This window comes from Bombyx mori, chromosome 9 (assembly GCF_030269925.1).
Source record: "Bombyx mori chromosome 9, ASM3026992v2".
NCBI classification, from domain to species: Eukaryota; Metazoa; Arthropoda; class Insecta; order Lepidoptera; family Bombycidae; genus Bombyx; species Bombyx mori.
In genome coordinates, this window is record NC_085115.1 from 352366 (window position 1) to 365930 (window position 13565).

The 13565-nt window shown below is 46.1% G+C and overlaps 1 protein-coding gene across 1 annotated transcript in view; it reads right to left on the reverse strand.

Moving 5' to 3' along the window:
- Positions 1-6837: 6837 nt before the first annotated feature.
- The window catches only part of LOC101742965 (allantoicase), a 34181-nt gene continuing 27453 nt past the window's right edge, over positions 6838-13565 (reverse strand). The window contains exon 8 of the mRNA XM_038012893.2: positions 6838-7095. Within this exon, the coding sequence (XP_037868821.1) occupies positions 6964-7095 (132 nt within the window). The 3' untranslated portion in view covers positions 6838-6963. The remainder of the gene's footprint in view (positions 7096-13565) is intronic.

Here is a 13565-nt window from a genome sequence, read left to right on the forward strand (position 1 = left end):
CTATAACTAATTGTGTTCTGGTCAGCTGATTTGTCGGCCCATGGTCTTTTTTTTATGATTGAGAGATTACTGGTGGCCCGGAGGCCTTTCCAGCTTCACCAGGACAGGTGGGCGAGCAAAGGCTCAGCCAGGAGGGGTGGGATTTGCTAACAATTGCCCGAGCGCCTCCGAAGGAGACCTAACAACTCAAGAGCAATTGCTTCGCGAATGAATCTACTACCGGATCGGAATCGCGACCCGCTGAGAAGATCCGGCGAGAAACTCAGCGGGCTGATGCATGGGTTAGGCTGTACGTCGACCTCTTTGTCGAGTTCGACGAGTACGGTTACCGGGGTTCCTCAGCCTGCTCCTAGTGTTAGAGCTGAAGGTATCTAATGCAAGAGTTATTGGATCTGATGGATCCGTAAGGACGTGTCTAGGGCGACGACGGTAACTTGCTCCTGCGTGATCAGGATTCGGGGAGTAGTCAGCGGCGGCAACGATAAGGCGATTATCATGACGCATAGCCTTATCGAAGTAACGTTCCAACACTGACTTCATGTGTTTGCGGATCGATTCGAGGCCCAGGTCGTCGTGTAGGTCGACGTTCCTCACGAACCACGGAGCCCCGACGGCTAACCTGCAAAAGCGGGATTGTAGAGATTGGAGGGTGTCTATGTGTGTGCGGGCCGCGTGAGCGAACACCACACTCGCGTAAGTCATGACGGGCCTTATACAAGTTTTGTAAAGTGTCACCTTGTTCCGAAGGGACATTTTACTCCGCTTACAGATCATGGGATAGAGTCTGCCGAGAATAAATGCGGCACGATCGCGGACTGTTTTTTTTATGCGGGCGGAATGTCATCGATGCATCCAGGGTGACTCCCAGGTACTTGACCTTCCTTATAGAGAGATGCATGTTAAATGCTAAAAGAAAGGATAAAATAAAATTAAAAGATATCCGTATGAAAACAAAAGTAACGGATGTATCATACACAGTTAAAAAATTAAAGTGGAAATGGATAGGTCATTTAATAAGATAAAGACGCACCTAGAGATTTGATGAAGTCAAGTTTCAATTGTTAGTAATCTATATAGCTATGGAATCGGAGCGCGTTACTGCTTCACTGCAGAAATTGGCAGGATGGCGGTCTCTACTCGTGCGGATTTTATAAACGTTAAAGTGGAAGTAACCTTTCTATCTCTAGTTTATCCGAATTAATAATTCAAGTTACGAATGCAGATGTGACGCTTGGCAGCTTCCTGTAAAGTATTCCAAGAGGAATGTCGCGGATATTACGCCGGATATAGAACGTCCATATATTCGTAGTTTGAGGATATGACAGCAACATTACCACCGATAGCGTGCTTAAGCGCCTTGCTGTTCATCAGGTTTCGTTTTCAAGCAACTATAAGCCTCAGAGAAGATTTCGAAAGATTGTACGTTGCATGCGCCTGAGATTTTGTTTTAAATCTGTAATTATCCCAGTGAAGTCAATTTTGCTAGTCGAGTAAAACATATAGACGTTCCTATCGTTTTGTATACAATAAGCAGACTGTGTTTTCGTGGGTTCTTTCTTCTACAACACTAATTGTATAAGAATCATTCACATTAAATTGGATTGACAGAGGTTTGTTTAGAATCAGCGTTGATCTATAGCGTTTCGCGACACTCACCCGGTGAAAAACACAGTTATATTATCATACTTCGAACAAACCTGCTCTCCGTTCTGAAATAATTCTCAATAAGAAAGCATGTCTGAGCACATGTTCTTTTTTTTATTGCTTTGGTGGGCAAACGAACTCACAGCCCATCTGGTGTTAAGTGGTTACCGGAGCCCATAGACAACTACAGCGTAAAAGCGCCACCCACCTTGAGATATAGGTTCCAAGGTCTCAAGTATATTTACAACGGCTGGCCCACACTTCAAACCGAAACGCATTACTGCTTCACGGTAGAAATAGACAGGGTGGTAGTACCTACCCATGCGGACTCACAAGATGTCCTACCACCAGTAATTACGCAAATTATAATTTATGATTAAACGTAACAACAAAATATGATTAAATATAATTAAAATTATAATTTATGTGATGGCATTACAGACTATGGGACTACTCGAAGAACAGGAAAAATAATGACACGTATTCTGTTCCAAAATCACGATATCTCGCATGACAGGCGCGAGATGGCGCTGGGACTCGACTACTACAGCATGGGCACAGTATTAATAAATTGTCAAATTTCGGGCATGTACAATGTGAACGAAGGCCAGAATCGGTAGAGCAGTTTTTTGCGAAACACAAACATATTAACCTAGAAATGAATCAATAAAGACGGTTTGATGTATGTGACACCCTCATATCATATTATTTTTCTTTGTAAATATCGTTCACACGTTTTCCCATTGTTGCGTGAAACAAGGCCACGCCGAGACATCGTCACATTCATTTTAATATATTGTTTGTATTGATGTGTACAAATTGTATTATTTAGTTTTACGTTATTATTGTTTTCTTAAACATTTACGCTACGTGAAATAAAGGAGAATTGAAATAAAAAAAAATACATGTGTGCAATTTCACACGTGGTAGAAGTGAAACCTTCCAAAATTAAAATACAATTATCCTAAACGTCTTAAGTATATGTAAAATTTTGTCATAGTAAATAATTGTAAGGTAGCGTCCTCTGTGAATTGATATTTTAATTTCACGTATAATCCTAAATTAAAATTCACTACAAGAGCTTTCATACACACGTTAGTATTAAAAAATCTCACAGATGGCGCTGTATTAAATAGTATGTATATTTCTGTCTCATTCTTTGCTGGCTTCATCCTACACATTTTTGTATTTGTGTCTCTTACCTGTCGTTTTTTTCGTTGCATCCGGTTTGAAATCACAACGATTCTAAAGAAGTTTTCACTTCAAAAAGTGGAAGCTCGTTTTGTATCTGCTATGTGTGCATTCCGCGAAAACTAGGAATAGCTACATTATCATGAATTTAGTTTGTAGCGCTTTAGTTTTGTTATACACTTGCATGCCCTCACTATTGCAAGCAAGCTCGGCAAACGATGACTTACGGAACCTTATCTGAGAAGGTCGGTAAGTTTCGTCAATGAACCGCCTGCTGTGACATAACAATGGTGCTTCTTATACGAGTGATGTCACGGAAATGACAGATGCGTAAATTCAAGGAAAAATTCGAAAATTAAAACTAAGCGACTACATAACGGCCGTCTGGTGTAGTGGTAAGTGACATGGTCACTACACAAGGGGGTCGCGGGTTCGAATCCCGCCAAGGGAAGATATTTGTATGATAAATATAAATGTATTTTCCAGGGTTATGGATGTATATTAAATATAATATGTATGTGTATAATAAAAATCTTACATTTATTTCCGTTATCTGGTACCTGTAACACAAGTTCTTTACGAACTTAGCACGGGACCAGTTAACGTGGCGTGATTGTTAGTAAATATTTATTTATTTATTTATAATTGTAATTATTTTAAAACCTATAATATTATTTATATTTTTCCGTTTTAAATATATGTTAATTAAATCTTATTTTTTTCTCGCTACTGTATAAAGATATAGAATTTTCTAATAATTTGTACTAAATGTAACTTGTTTGAGAAACTAGGTTCTTTTGTTGTTCTACAATCGACCTAGAAACAGCGAAACTAGTTTTATTTATGGTGCAATGAAGTGAAATTTAAACCTTGTCGTTCGTGTCTTGTATTTTCAAGGGCATGGATACGATATAAAGGGACATCCTCCGTATTTTCTTCCTAGCGAAAATGTATTTTTATGTATTTATTTGTTCAATTACAATTATCATGAAATTATTGATGCTATAAATTGCAGATAAAGCACAAATTGTACTTATTCTCCATAAAATTGAGTTCTAAAAGTCTCATTTACCTCAAAGATATTTAATTTGTGTCAAAAAATAAGGGTGTGCGTTTTTATACCGTATATAAATTATACACGACACACGAATTATTCATTACTGGTACCTCTTGTGAGTCCGCGCGGGTGGGTACCACCACCCTGCCTATTTCCACCATGAAGCAGTAATGCGTTTCGTTTTGAAGGGTGGGGCAGCCGTTGTGACTATACTTGAGACCTTAGAACTTATATCTCAAGGAGGGTGGCGCATTTACGTTGTAGATGTCTATGGGCTCCAATAACCACTTAACACCCGATGGGCTGTGAGCTCCTCCACCCATCTAAGCAATATATAACTAAAAACATATATTATTAAAAGAAATACAAACACGAAATACCCATTTAATACTTCTCTTTTTATAGGTATTTTTTTTTTTTTTTTTTTTTTTTTTCCACAGGAGAAAATCGCCGGATCCCCACCCGCGCGGCAGGTGGGGTATGTGGGAGTTGAACCTCACTAAAAACTCCTGCCGCTCACAACCGGCGCCCTACCTCGGACCGGGCCGGAGCCCAGTCGGGGCTATTGAAACGGCGGGACAGGGTTGACGCAGAGCACATTACATCCATCCCACCGTCCCACGGACGCCGGACCGGTGGCCGCCAGCGAAACGACCACCGGTTCCCTCGTTCAGCGGGCCGAGAGCCCGCTTTGATGGCGCCGCGTTACACCTTCCCCCAGAGCGGTCGGGGGAACGCGGTCTACCATCACCCGGCTTCCTATTGCGGGTGAGCGTGCAGAGCACGCCACCCCTCGTCTGGGTCCCTCCCCGCACAAAACGGGTGGGACCCCTAGCTCTTAGGGGGCCAGGTCACGGATACGACCCCGGTCCCGACCCCCTGCTCGGCGGCGGCGGGTTTCTGCGTAGTGAGGAGAGCTTTCCCTCACTCGCCCCGCCGCCTCCTTCTGCGAGATGGTGCACTCGCAGAAGTCGAGCATAGCCTTCCATGACTCATCGCTGCCAAGCATCGACGCCACGACGCCAGGCAGCGACAAGTCAGGTCCTATCTTTGCGACCAGGACACGGCGCTGCACCTCCCAAGCGGGGCAGACAGCGAGCGTATGCTCCGCCGTGTCCAGGTCGTGTCCACAATGGTGACACCTCGTCGTCGGCTCAGCCCCTATCCGGCGCAGGTACTTCCCGAAGCATCCGTGCCCGGTCAGCACCTGCACCAGACGAAAGGTGAGACGTCCCTCGCCACGATTCACCCAGTCATCAAAGACCGGGTAAACCGCCTCGACGGTCCGTAGCCCCCACGTGGGGTTGGCCAATCGCCTCGACCACGACTCGAGCACGGACCGCCGAGAATGGGCCTTCCGCGCCCGCAGCTCACTCTCGGGGACACGCGCCACGCCCCGAGCACGAAGCTCGCTGCGCCACCGATAGTCGGCAGCGAGCGACTCCGCCTCCAGCTCCCATGGCGGCGTCCCCGCCAAAACACACGCCGCCTCGAAGGAGACGGTGCGGTCGAAGGAGACGGTGCGTTTTATAGGTATAGCAAATGTTTGTTGAACTAAGCACACAGTCAAATTCTTAGTTTAATATAATTGTAACATCTGGTCTAGTCTAGTTTAGTCCATAATTTAGTTCCCTCGAAAGGTCTGTTCTGCAAGGTCTGAATTTGCAATTTCTTTCTGAAAACCATTTGATACACATCTTAAAACGTTTTCTCTGCTTCTTTAGAAGTTCATGTCCTTGATGACGGTAGCAGTGCAATCGAGTAATTAAAAGGTCTGACCGGTTCAGCTATTTCTATTGTTTAGTTCACCAATGGACGGATATCCACAAAACGACAATGCATGTGCTCAATATTTTGCGAATAGAGTTATATGCGTTCGCTAAGTTTGATTATGTTTCAGATAATGGACCGTAACCACAATTTGCGTATGAAAACCCAACTCTGCGCGGCGCGGCGCCGTTGGAATTCAAATTAATGTATTACTTACGATGTTTGTAAGCAATCAGTAATTTATGTGTGTTTTATTGGCTTAATTTGTCTTGTGTGCACCCCATCTGCGGTTCAATGATGTGATATATGAACATATGTAACATATATTGTTATTGCTTATATACATTATGCGAATTTTTGGGCAGGAAGAAATAAGCAGACTTCCTCTAATGCGTCGTTGGCGGAAAGTACAGTACGTTAACGCCGAACCAACTAAAAGTTCACATTATTTCACAGTAAGATAACCTTTATTGTTATTGGTAGGGCGTCTTTTGAGCCCATACGGGTGATTTATATAGGCTTCAGTAACCACTTGCGTTAATACTTGAGTGAACTACCTCCCCATATAACTATGCTGTATAAAAATCTCTAGCTGACTACTCTTAAATAGATGTATGCATTTTAATATTTTTAGTGACTCTTTTAGGGTGTTATTTTTGTTTCACAGAGTTTTCAACTCAGAGCGGCTTCAATGATGTTTTCACATCAAATAAACTAAAAGAAAGTAACACGAATTTAGAACATCAATTTTTCGACAAGTTTGGCTCGAAAGATTCTGGTGGTAGGACCTCTTGTGAGTCGGCGTGGGTAGGTACCATCGCCCTGCCTATTTCTGCCGTGAAGCAGTAATGCATTTCGGTTTGAAGGGTGGGGCAGCCGTTGTAACTATACTGAGATCTTAGAACTTATATCTCAAGGTGGGTGGCGCATTTACGTTACAGATGTCCATGGGCTCCAGTAACCACTTAACACCAGGTGGGCTGTGAGCTCGTCCAGTCATCTAAGCAATAAATAAATAAAAAGTAATACTGTCCCATCCTCTGTTGTTGCACAAATTGTAGTCTGAGTTATTGAACATTATTTTTAGCGGTCTGAGTTGTTCTTTTTATAGGTAAGTTTTTTCTTGCTATATTTATTATTATTAATATACTTATAATTATTATTGAAAAACATTCTCAATATATATTTTATATTTAATTATTAGAAACTTTCAAAACATTTACACGTAATAATATAATAATATTATGGTTAGGCTACGTATAATACAGAATGGTAGAGGTCTGCGTCACCGAAATGCTTGGCTATAAAGTAGTCTGGTCGACGTATCCTAAAAGCCGGAGTCTGCTGAGTCCACCGTCTGGAGCTATTGTGACCCTGACATGGGTGATGAGGTCTGATTGGCAGCTGAACCAGTGCTCCTTATGGGCAGATAGCTGAAACAAACCGAGAGCTTTTAAAACATGGTTAGGCGCTAGGTGCTTTTCATAGAATCGTTTGTTTGTAAAAAAAAAGGTCGCAACTTAAAGCATTGAGGTCGCGTGACTGTTAACCATTAGTGAAAACTGATATACATATGTATGTAGAGCTTATTTTGTGCATTTTGTAAATGGGCAAGAAGCAAAAATGTATTATTTAGACGAAGTTCGAAGGAGCGACATATCCGAAGTTTGGGACAGTGGCTTAACTCTACACATGCCTGACATTTCTAATATATTTGGATGACGTACTTACACACAGTATTACGTCTTTGCTTGTTGTTGTCTCTTTTTTTTTTTTTTTATGATTGAAAGTTTACTGGTGGCCCGAAGGCCTTTCCAGTTTCACCAGGACAGGTGGGCGAGCAAAGGCTCAGCCAAGAGGGGTGGGATTTGCTAACAACTGCCCGAGCGCCTCCGAAGGAGACCTAACAACTCAAGAGCAATTGTTTCGCGAATGAATCTACTACCGGATCGGAATCGCGACCCGCTGAGAAGATCCGGCGAGAAACTCAGCGGGCTGATGCATGGGTTAGGTTGCACGTCGACCTCTTTGTCGAGTTCGACGAGTACGGTTACCGGGGTCCCTAAGCCTGCCCCTAGTATTAGAGCTGAAGGCATCTAATGCAAAGGTTATTGGATCTGATGGATCCGTAAGGACATGTCTAGGGCGTCGACGGTGACTGGCTCCTGCATGATCAGGATTCGGGGAGTAGTCAGCGGCGGCAACGATAAGGCGATTATCATGACGCATAGCCTTATCGAAGTATCGTTCCGACGCTGACTTCATGTATTTCCGAATTGATTCGAGGCCCAGGTCGTCGTGTAGGTCAACGTTCCTCACGAACCACGGAGCCCCGACAGCTAACCTGCAAAAGCGGGATTGTAGGGATTGGAGGGTGTCTATGTGTGTGCGGGCCGCGTGAGCGAACACCACACTCGCGTAAGTCATGACGGGCCTTATGCAAGTTTTGTAAAGTGTCACCTTGTTCCGAAGGGACATTTTACTCTGCTTACAGATCATGGGGTAGAGTCTACCGAGAATAAACGCGGCACGGTCACGGACTGATTTTATATGCGGGCGGAATGTCATCGATGCATCCAGGGTAACGCCCAGGTACTTGACCTTCCTGGCCCAGGGTATGGGTTGTCTAAAGAGAGTAATCGGGGGTGTGAGATTCCTCCTCCTAATCCGGGAGGAAATCCGTGTGGAGCTTCCCCTCTGAAATAGCACCGCAGTACTTTTCGCTGGGTTGATGTCTATGCGCCATTTTCGGAACCACTGTCCTAGGGCTAGGGCTGCGCTCTGAAGCTTCTTCGCGATTAGGGACTTATTTCTACTAGAATAGTAAACAGTCGTGTCGTCGGCGAATAAAGCTAAATGGGTCGGCGGCGACCGGGGAATATCGTTGACGAATAAGCTAAATAGGAGGGGTGAGAGGACAGAGCCTTGCGGGACTCCAGCTGTGAGAGGTCGTGGGGAGGAGCGGGTTCCCTCGACTCGATATCGAAAAGAGCGGTTCGACAAGAAGTCCCGTATGATGAGCACGAGACTATCCGGCACGCCCATGTTGAATAGTTTGAAAATCAAACCATTGTGCCAGACTTTGTCGAACGCTTTTGCGACGTCGAAGAAGAGAGCTCCCGTGTATAACGGTTTTGGTCGATTAAGCCCCACAAGAATGTGCTCCGTGAGGCGGTGCACCTGTTGAACGCATGAGTGATTTGTACGGAATCCGAATTGTTCATCGATGAGAATGCCCTTGGATGAGACGAAGTCTCTGAGGCGTTTGTAGAGCAGACGCTCATACAGTTTGCCTAGAGACATGAGGAGGCTAATCGGGCGGTAGCTCGTCGGATGATTTTTTGGTTTACCGGGTTTATGTATGCCGATAACGTCCGCTTCTTTCCACACCGCGGGAAAGATACAGTTCGCCATAGCGGCATTGAAAATAGATGCCAACATCACGATGAGTTGGACGGGTAGAAGTTTAATAACGCGGTTAGATATACCGTCGGAACCGGGAGCCTTGCGAGGACGTAGGTCTTTGATCAAGTCTTTAACTTCCATCGGGGTGACGGGTGGTAACGCATCCGAGGGTGGCAAGGAGGCTCTGCGTTCTACCTCACTGTCTACTAATTCTACATGAACAGGGTCCACGGATTGAGTGCTGGGCGTGCACTGGGTTTGCAATGTATCGGCCAGCAGCTCTGCTTTTTCATCATCATCAAACGCCGCGAGTTGGCCTGAGGGGCCTACGAGGGGGGGCATAGTTACTACCGTATCCGATTTGAGAGTACGAGCTAAGCGGTAATAAGACCTTTGGGAGGGCGCGAGTCTTTCTAAGAAATCAGACCATCTGGCATCTCGGATTTCGGCGATGCGAGACTTTACGTCGCGTTGTAGGGCACGCATTCGAATACGATTATCCACGGTAGGATACCTATCGTAGGCGCGGATCGAGGCGTTCTTAGCTCTAAGGAGTTCCCTAATATCGTCGGGCAATTTGAAGCGGTGAAGGAAGTCCTCCGCTACAACTTGCTTCGATGACCTATCTAATGTCGAGGTGATGTGTGACGTTAAGATGTCTATGGCTTCAACGGTATCCTGAGGAGACGGGGTAGAGTCCGAGCTCAACGGGAGCGATGGTGGATCAGATTCAGCCAAGCTGATGCCCAGCGTGTGCCAATCCACCACAGTCCTCGTAACGGGAACGGAATCGGGAGCGCGACCGAGCTTCATAACGACGGGACGATGGTCTGAATCTAACTCTGAAACTACTTCGATCGAGTGTAAGCGCAGAGTTACGTTTTTTAATAACGCTATGTCGAGTATATCTGGGCGATGCGCGATATTTAGCGGGTAGTGAGTCGGGGTTAGCGGAGCGACGATATCGAAGGCGAGATCATCGACTAATGCGTCAAGCCGCCTGCCATTCGGTGTTGTGGTGTGTGAGTTCCACCTGACGTGTTTATAATTTAGGTCGCCCGCTAGAATGACAGAGCTTCCCATGCCGAGCAGCGCCTCGATATCACTGCTTAGAACGATCTTATCCGGTGGAAGATAAACGGACGCGATAACGATCGGCGCGTGTCCAGTCAGTGAGATTCGGCATACTGATGCTTCGATGTTAGAAAGCGCGGGGGGGTCGAGTGGGACGCAGTGCAGGGCTCGTCTATAGTAAATGACGGTACCACCACCACGAGCAGTGAGCCTGTCGTTCCTAACCATGTTATAGTTCGCGATTTTAGGGTCGCGGCGCGCGGGCTTAAGCAGGGTCTCCTGCACCAAAAAGATGTCAATTTGATGGTCACGCAAAAAATCACAAACCTGATCACGTTGATTTCCGAGACCGTAAGCGTTAAAAAATCCTATCGTTACGGATAGGGGCTTTATTCTACTTATGTACGCCATTGATTACCGGCGGAGCGAGGGGAGGACGTACGTATTTAACGACGCGTATACGTCAGCGTATTCTTGCACAACGGCGATGAAGTGTTGTGCAGTGGAGGCGGCGCGAATGGCGTCACCCAAAGCATTAACACGCTCAAAGTTGATCGACTGAAAAAAGTCGATCGCTAGAGCGAGATTGTCGGACGCGGTCGGAGTGCTGGTCGCGGGGGAGGAACGAATCACGGGGGAGGGACGTATCGCGGGGACGGGACGAATCGCGGGGGAGGGAGCTACAGCCGTGTTCATGTACGGCAACGGTTTAGCCCAGGCTGAGCCGCTGGGCATCGGCGCCGGCACGAAGGCAGGCTTAGCCTTCGGCACAGAGGGTGCCGTGGCTTTGATGTCAGGGCCGGAAGCTCGGAGGCGGTTTTGACGCGCGACGCGGCGATTTATTTTAGGGGCTCGGGGGCATCCACGGTAATTCGCGGGGTGACCCTGTGTTCGGCACAGGACGCAGCTAGGTGGTTCCGTCGCGGTTTTTTGATCGCGAGTGCAAAGAGTCGTGGCGTGATCGTCCAAACACTTGACGCATGGAGGGCGCGCGTGACAATTACGGGAAGAATGCCCGTACAACTGACAATTCTGGCACTGGCTCGGAGTGCCTTTTTTATGAGGGGTTTCCACGGTGATTCCGGAAAGCCTACAAACAGTTCGGACGTTAAAGATTTGCTTACCCTCGGGGGTAGACTGGAGGGCGACGAGAACCATATTGTATGGCTCCCTCCCGCGTCCTGTGTGCATGCGGTGCACGGAGTTTACGGGTAGGCCTTGTTCGAGTAGATCGGCCTTTACGAGCTCGGCATCTACCTCCTTGGGGATGCCACGTATGACTGCACGGAGCTCACGCTCCTCCTGGAGCGTATACGTATGATAACTTATACGCTCCTTTCGGAGGTAGCTTGAGAGGGCCCTATGGTCGTCGGGTGTTGCTACTTTTATCTGTATCCCGTTCGCGAGGTTACGGGCACTGACAAAATTTATGTTTTTGGCCTTAAGGGCCAGGGAGATACGGTCCCAAGCAGCCTTCTCTTGAAGAATCAACGGAGGAGGGGCCTGATTTCTCGTTTGTGCCACCGGGCGCGGCGACGGCGTGGCACGGGGACAGGGAGCGACGGGGGTCGGAGGGCGGGGGCGCGACGCGTTCGCGGCTTTGCTTATTTTAGCGGCCGCGGAAGCTCGGGACTCCGCGGCACGCTTCTTACCCTTTTGCACGAGGGTGAATCCATCTGTCAATGAGGCGGGAACGAGGTCAACCTCCATATCCGAGTCAGAGTCGGAGGACGAGGAGGAAGGCGCGGGAGCGGCGGACGCGACGGAGGCCGCAGACGATCGCTGAGGTAGAACGGAAGCTGCCACGGTAGACGCGGGAGTTTTTCGCGAGAGTATGGGGGACACGGGTGTGCTGGGCGCGACGGAGGCTGCGGTGTACGGCGCGGGAGTTTTGCGCGCGCTTGCAGGGGACGCGGGAACGGCAGGCGTGGCGGAAACGGCGGGCGCGGCGGGCACGGCAGAACAGTTCACGGCGCGTTTAGCTTTGTAAGCTAAAAATTCTGATTCGAGGGCCGGGTATTTCTCGCTTAAGAATTCCGCGAGCAGTGTGTTGGTTGGAGAAAACTCCATTTCTTCGGACTGCCCAGGGGGGGCTGCCCCGGGACTTAAACACGCACTCGCCTTGCGGCGAGGCCCCTGCGTCGGTAACACTAAATTGGCCGAAGCGATTCTAGGAATTTTAGAAATTTTAGTGAATAGAATAAATAGAATAGAATTAGAGTGAATAGAACCACTGCACAGTTTCCGGGCGGCAATGCCTTGTAATTAGGCGCAGGTACAAATTCCGAGAAACACTTGGGCCACAGATGTGCCACGAACAATGATCTATTATCACCGGTAGTCACTTCCGACAAAACACTTGGACGCCAGATGTGCCACGAACCGAGGTCGGGCAATCGAACGAACAATGAGCACGTCCACGCGCGTCGGTTGCTCAAATCGGAATGTGAATGGGTGTTGTTGTCTCGTTTAGTGCAGGAGAAGTTCCAACGGAACTATTTTATGTTTACTAAAACTTTAATCTACATAATAACCCACAATTACCGAAATATTGTGAACGCCAGTCTTTATGAGCTAGTTTAATGAAGTAACGAAGTTTTTTGCGATTTTTTTCACTCAACAATCAATAGCTTATATTTATTTTACATAATACAACAAAGATATTTTATATGTATATATAAATATGTATACTATAACATAATCGAATGCAATCAATGTGGTACACAGAGTCAAAAACTCTTTATTCGGTATGAAGTTTTTATTTTTTTATTTTTTTATTGCTTAGTTGGGTGGACGAGCTGACAGTCCACCTGGTGTTAAGTGGTTACTGGAGCCCACAGACATCTACAACGTAAAAGCGCCACCCACCTTGAGATATAAGTTCTAAGGTCTCAACTATAGTTAGTAGTTCTTTCATTCTCATATGACGATGTAGTAGCAAGCAATACAAGAGCCCATGGCCATTATCAAAACAAACATAGTTCCAAAACATAAATAACAGTTCAATAATTAAATTAAATTATTTTTAGTTAAGTTATTATACAAAAAAACTGATGATGTCGACTCTATAAAATGTATTATTCAAATTACAACGTTATTATATTAGTGTTACGAGCAGAAATCGCTCGATAAAACCCGTCAATGAGCGTTCACAAGCAAATAAAATTTTAGCACGTAATAACTTTAGTTTCATTTATTTCAGTGCACTTGCCGCATGTCGTCGGTAAACTGTGTCGCCGCTATCGCGTTTAGTTTACGATCGACACATGAAGCTTCATGTTAACATTTTATTTTATTTAAACGTTCGAATCACAGCATGTTTACTATTTTATATTAAATTCGATCAGTTTCGGTTGTAAGGAGTTTTGATGCAGTCGTTAAAGTGGTGGTGGTGGTTGAAGTATTACTGGTGGTAGGACATCTT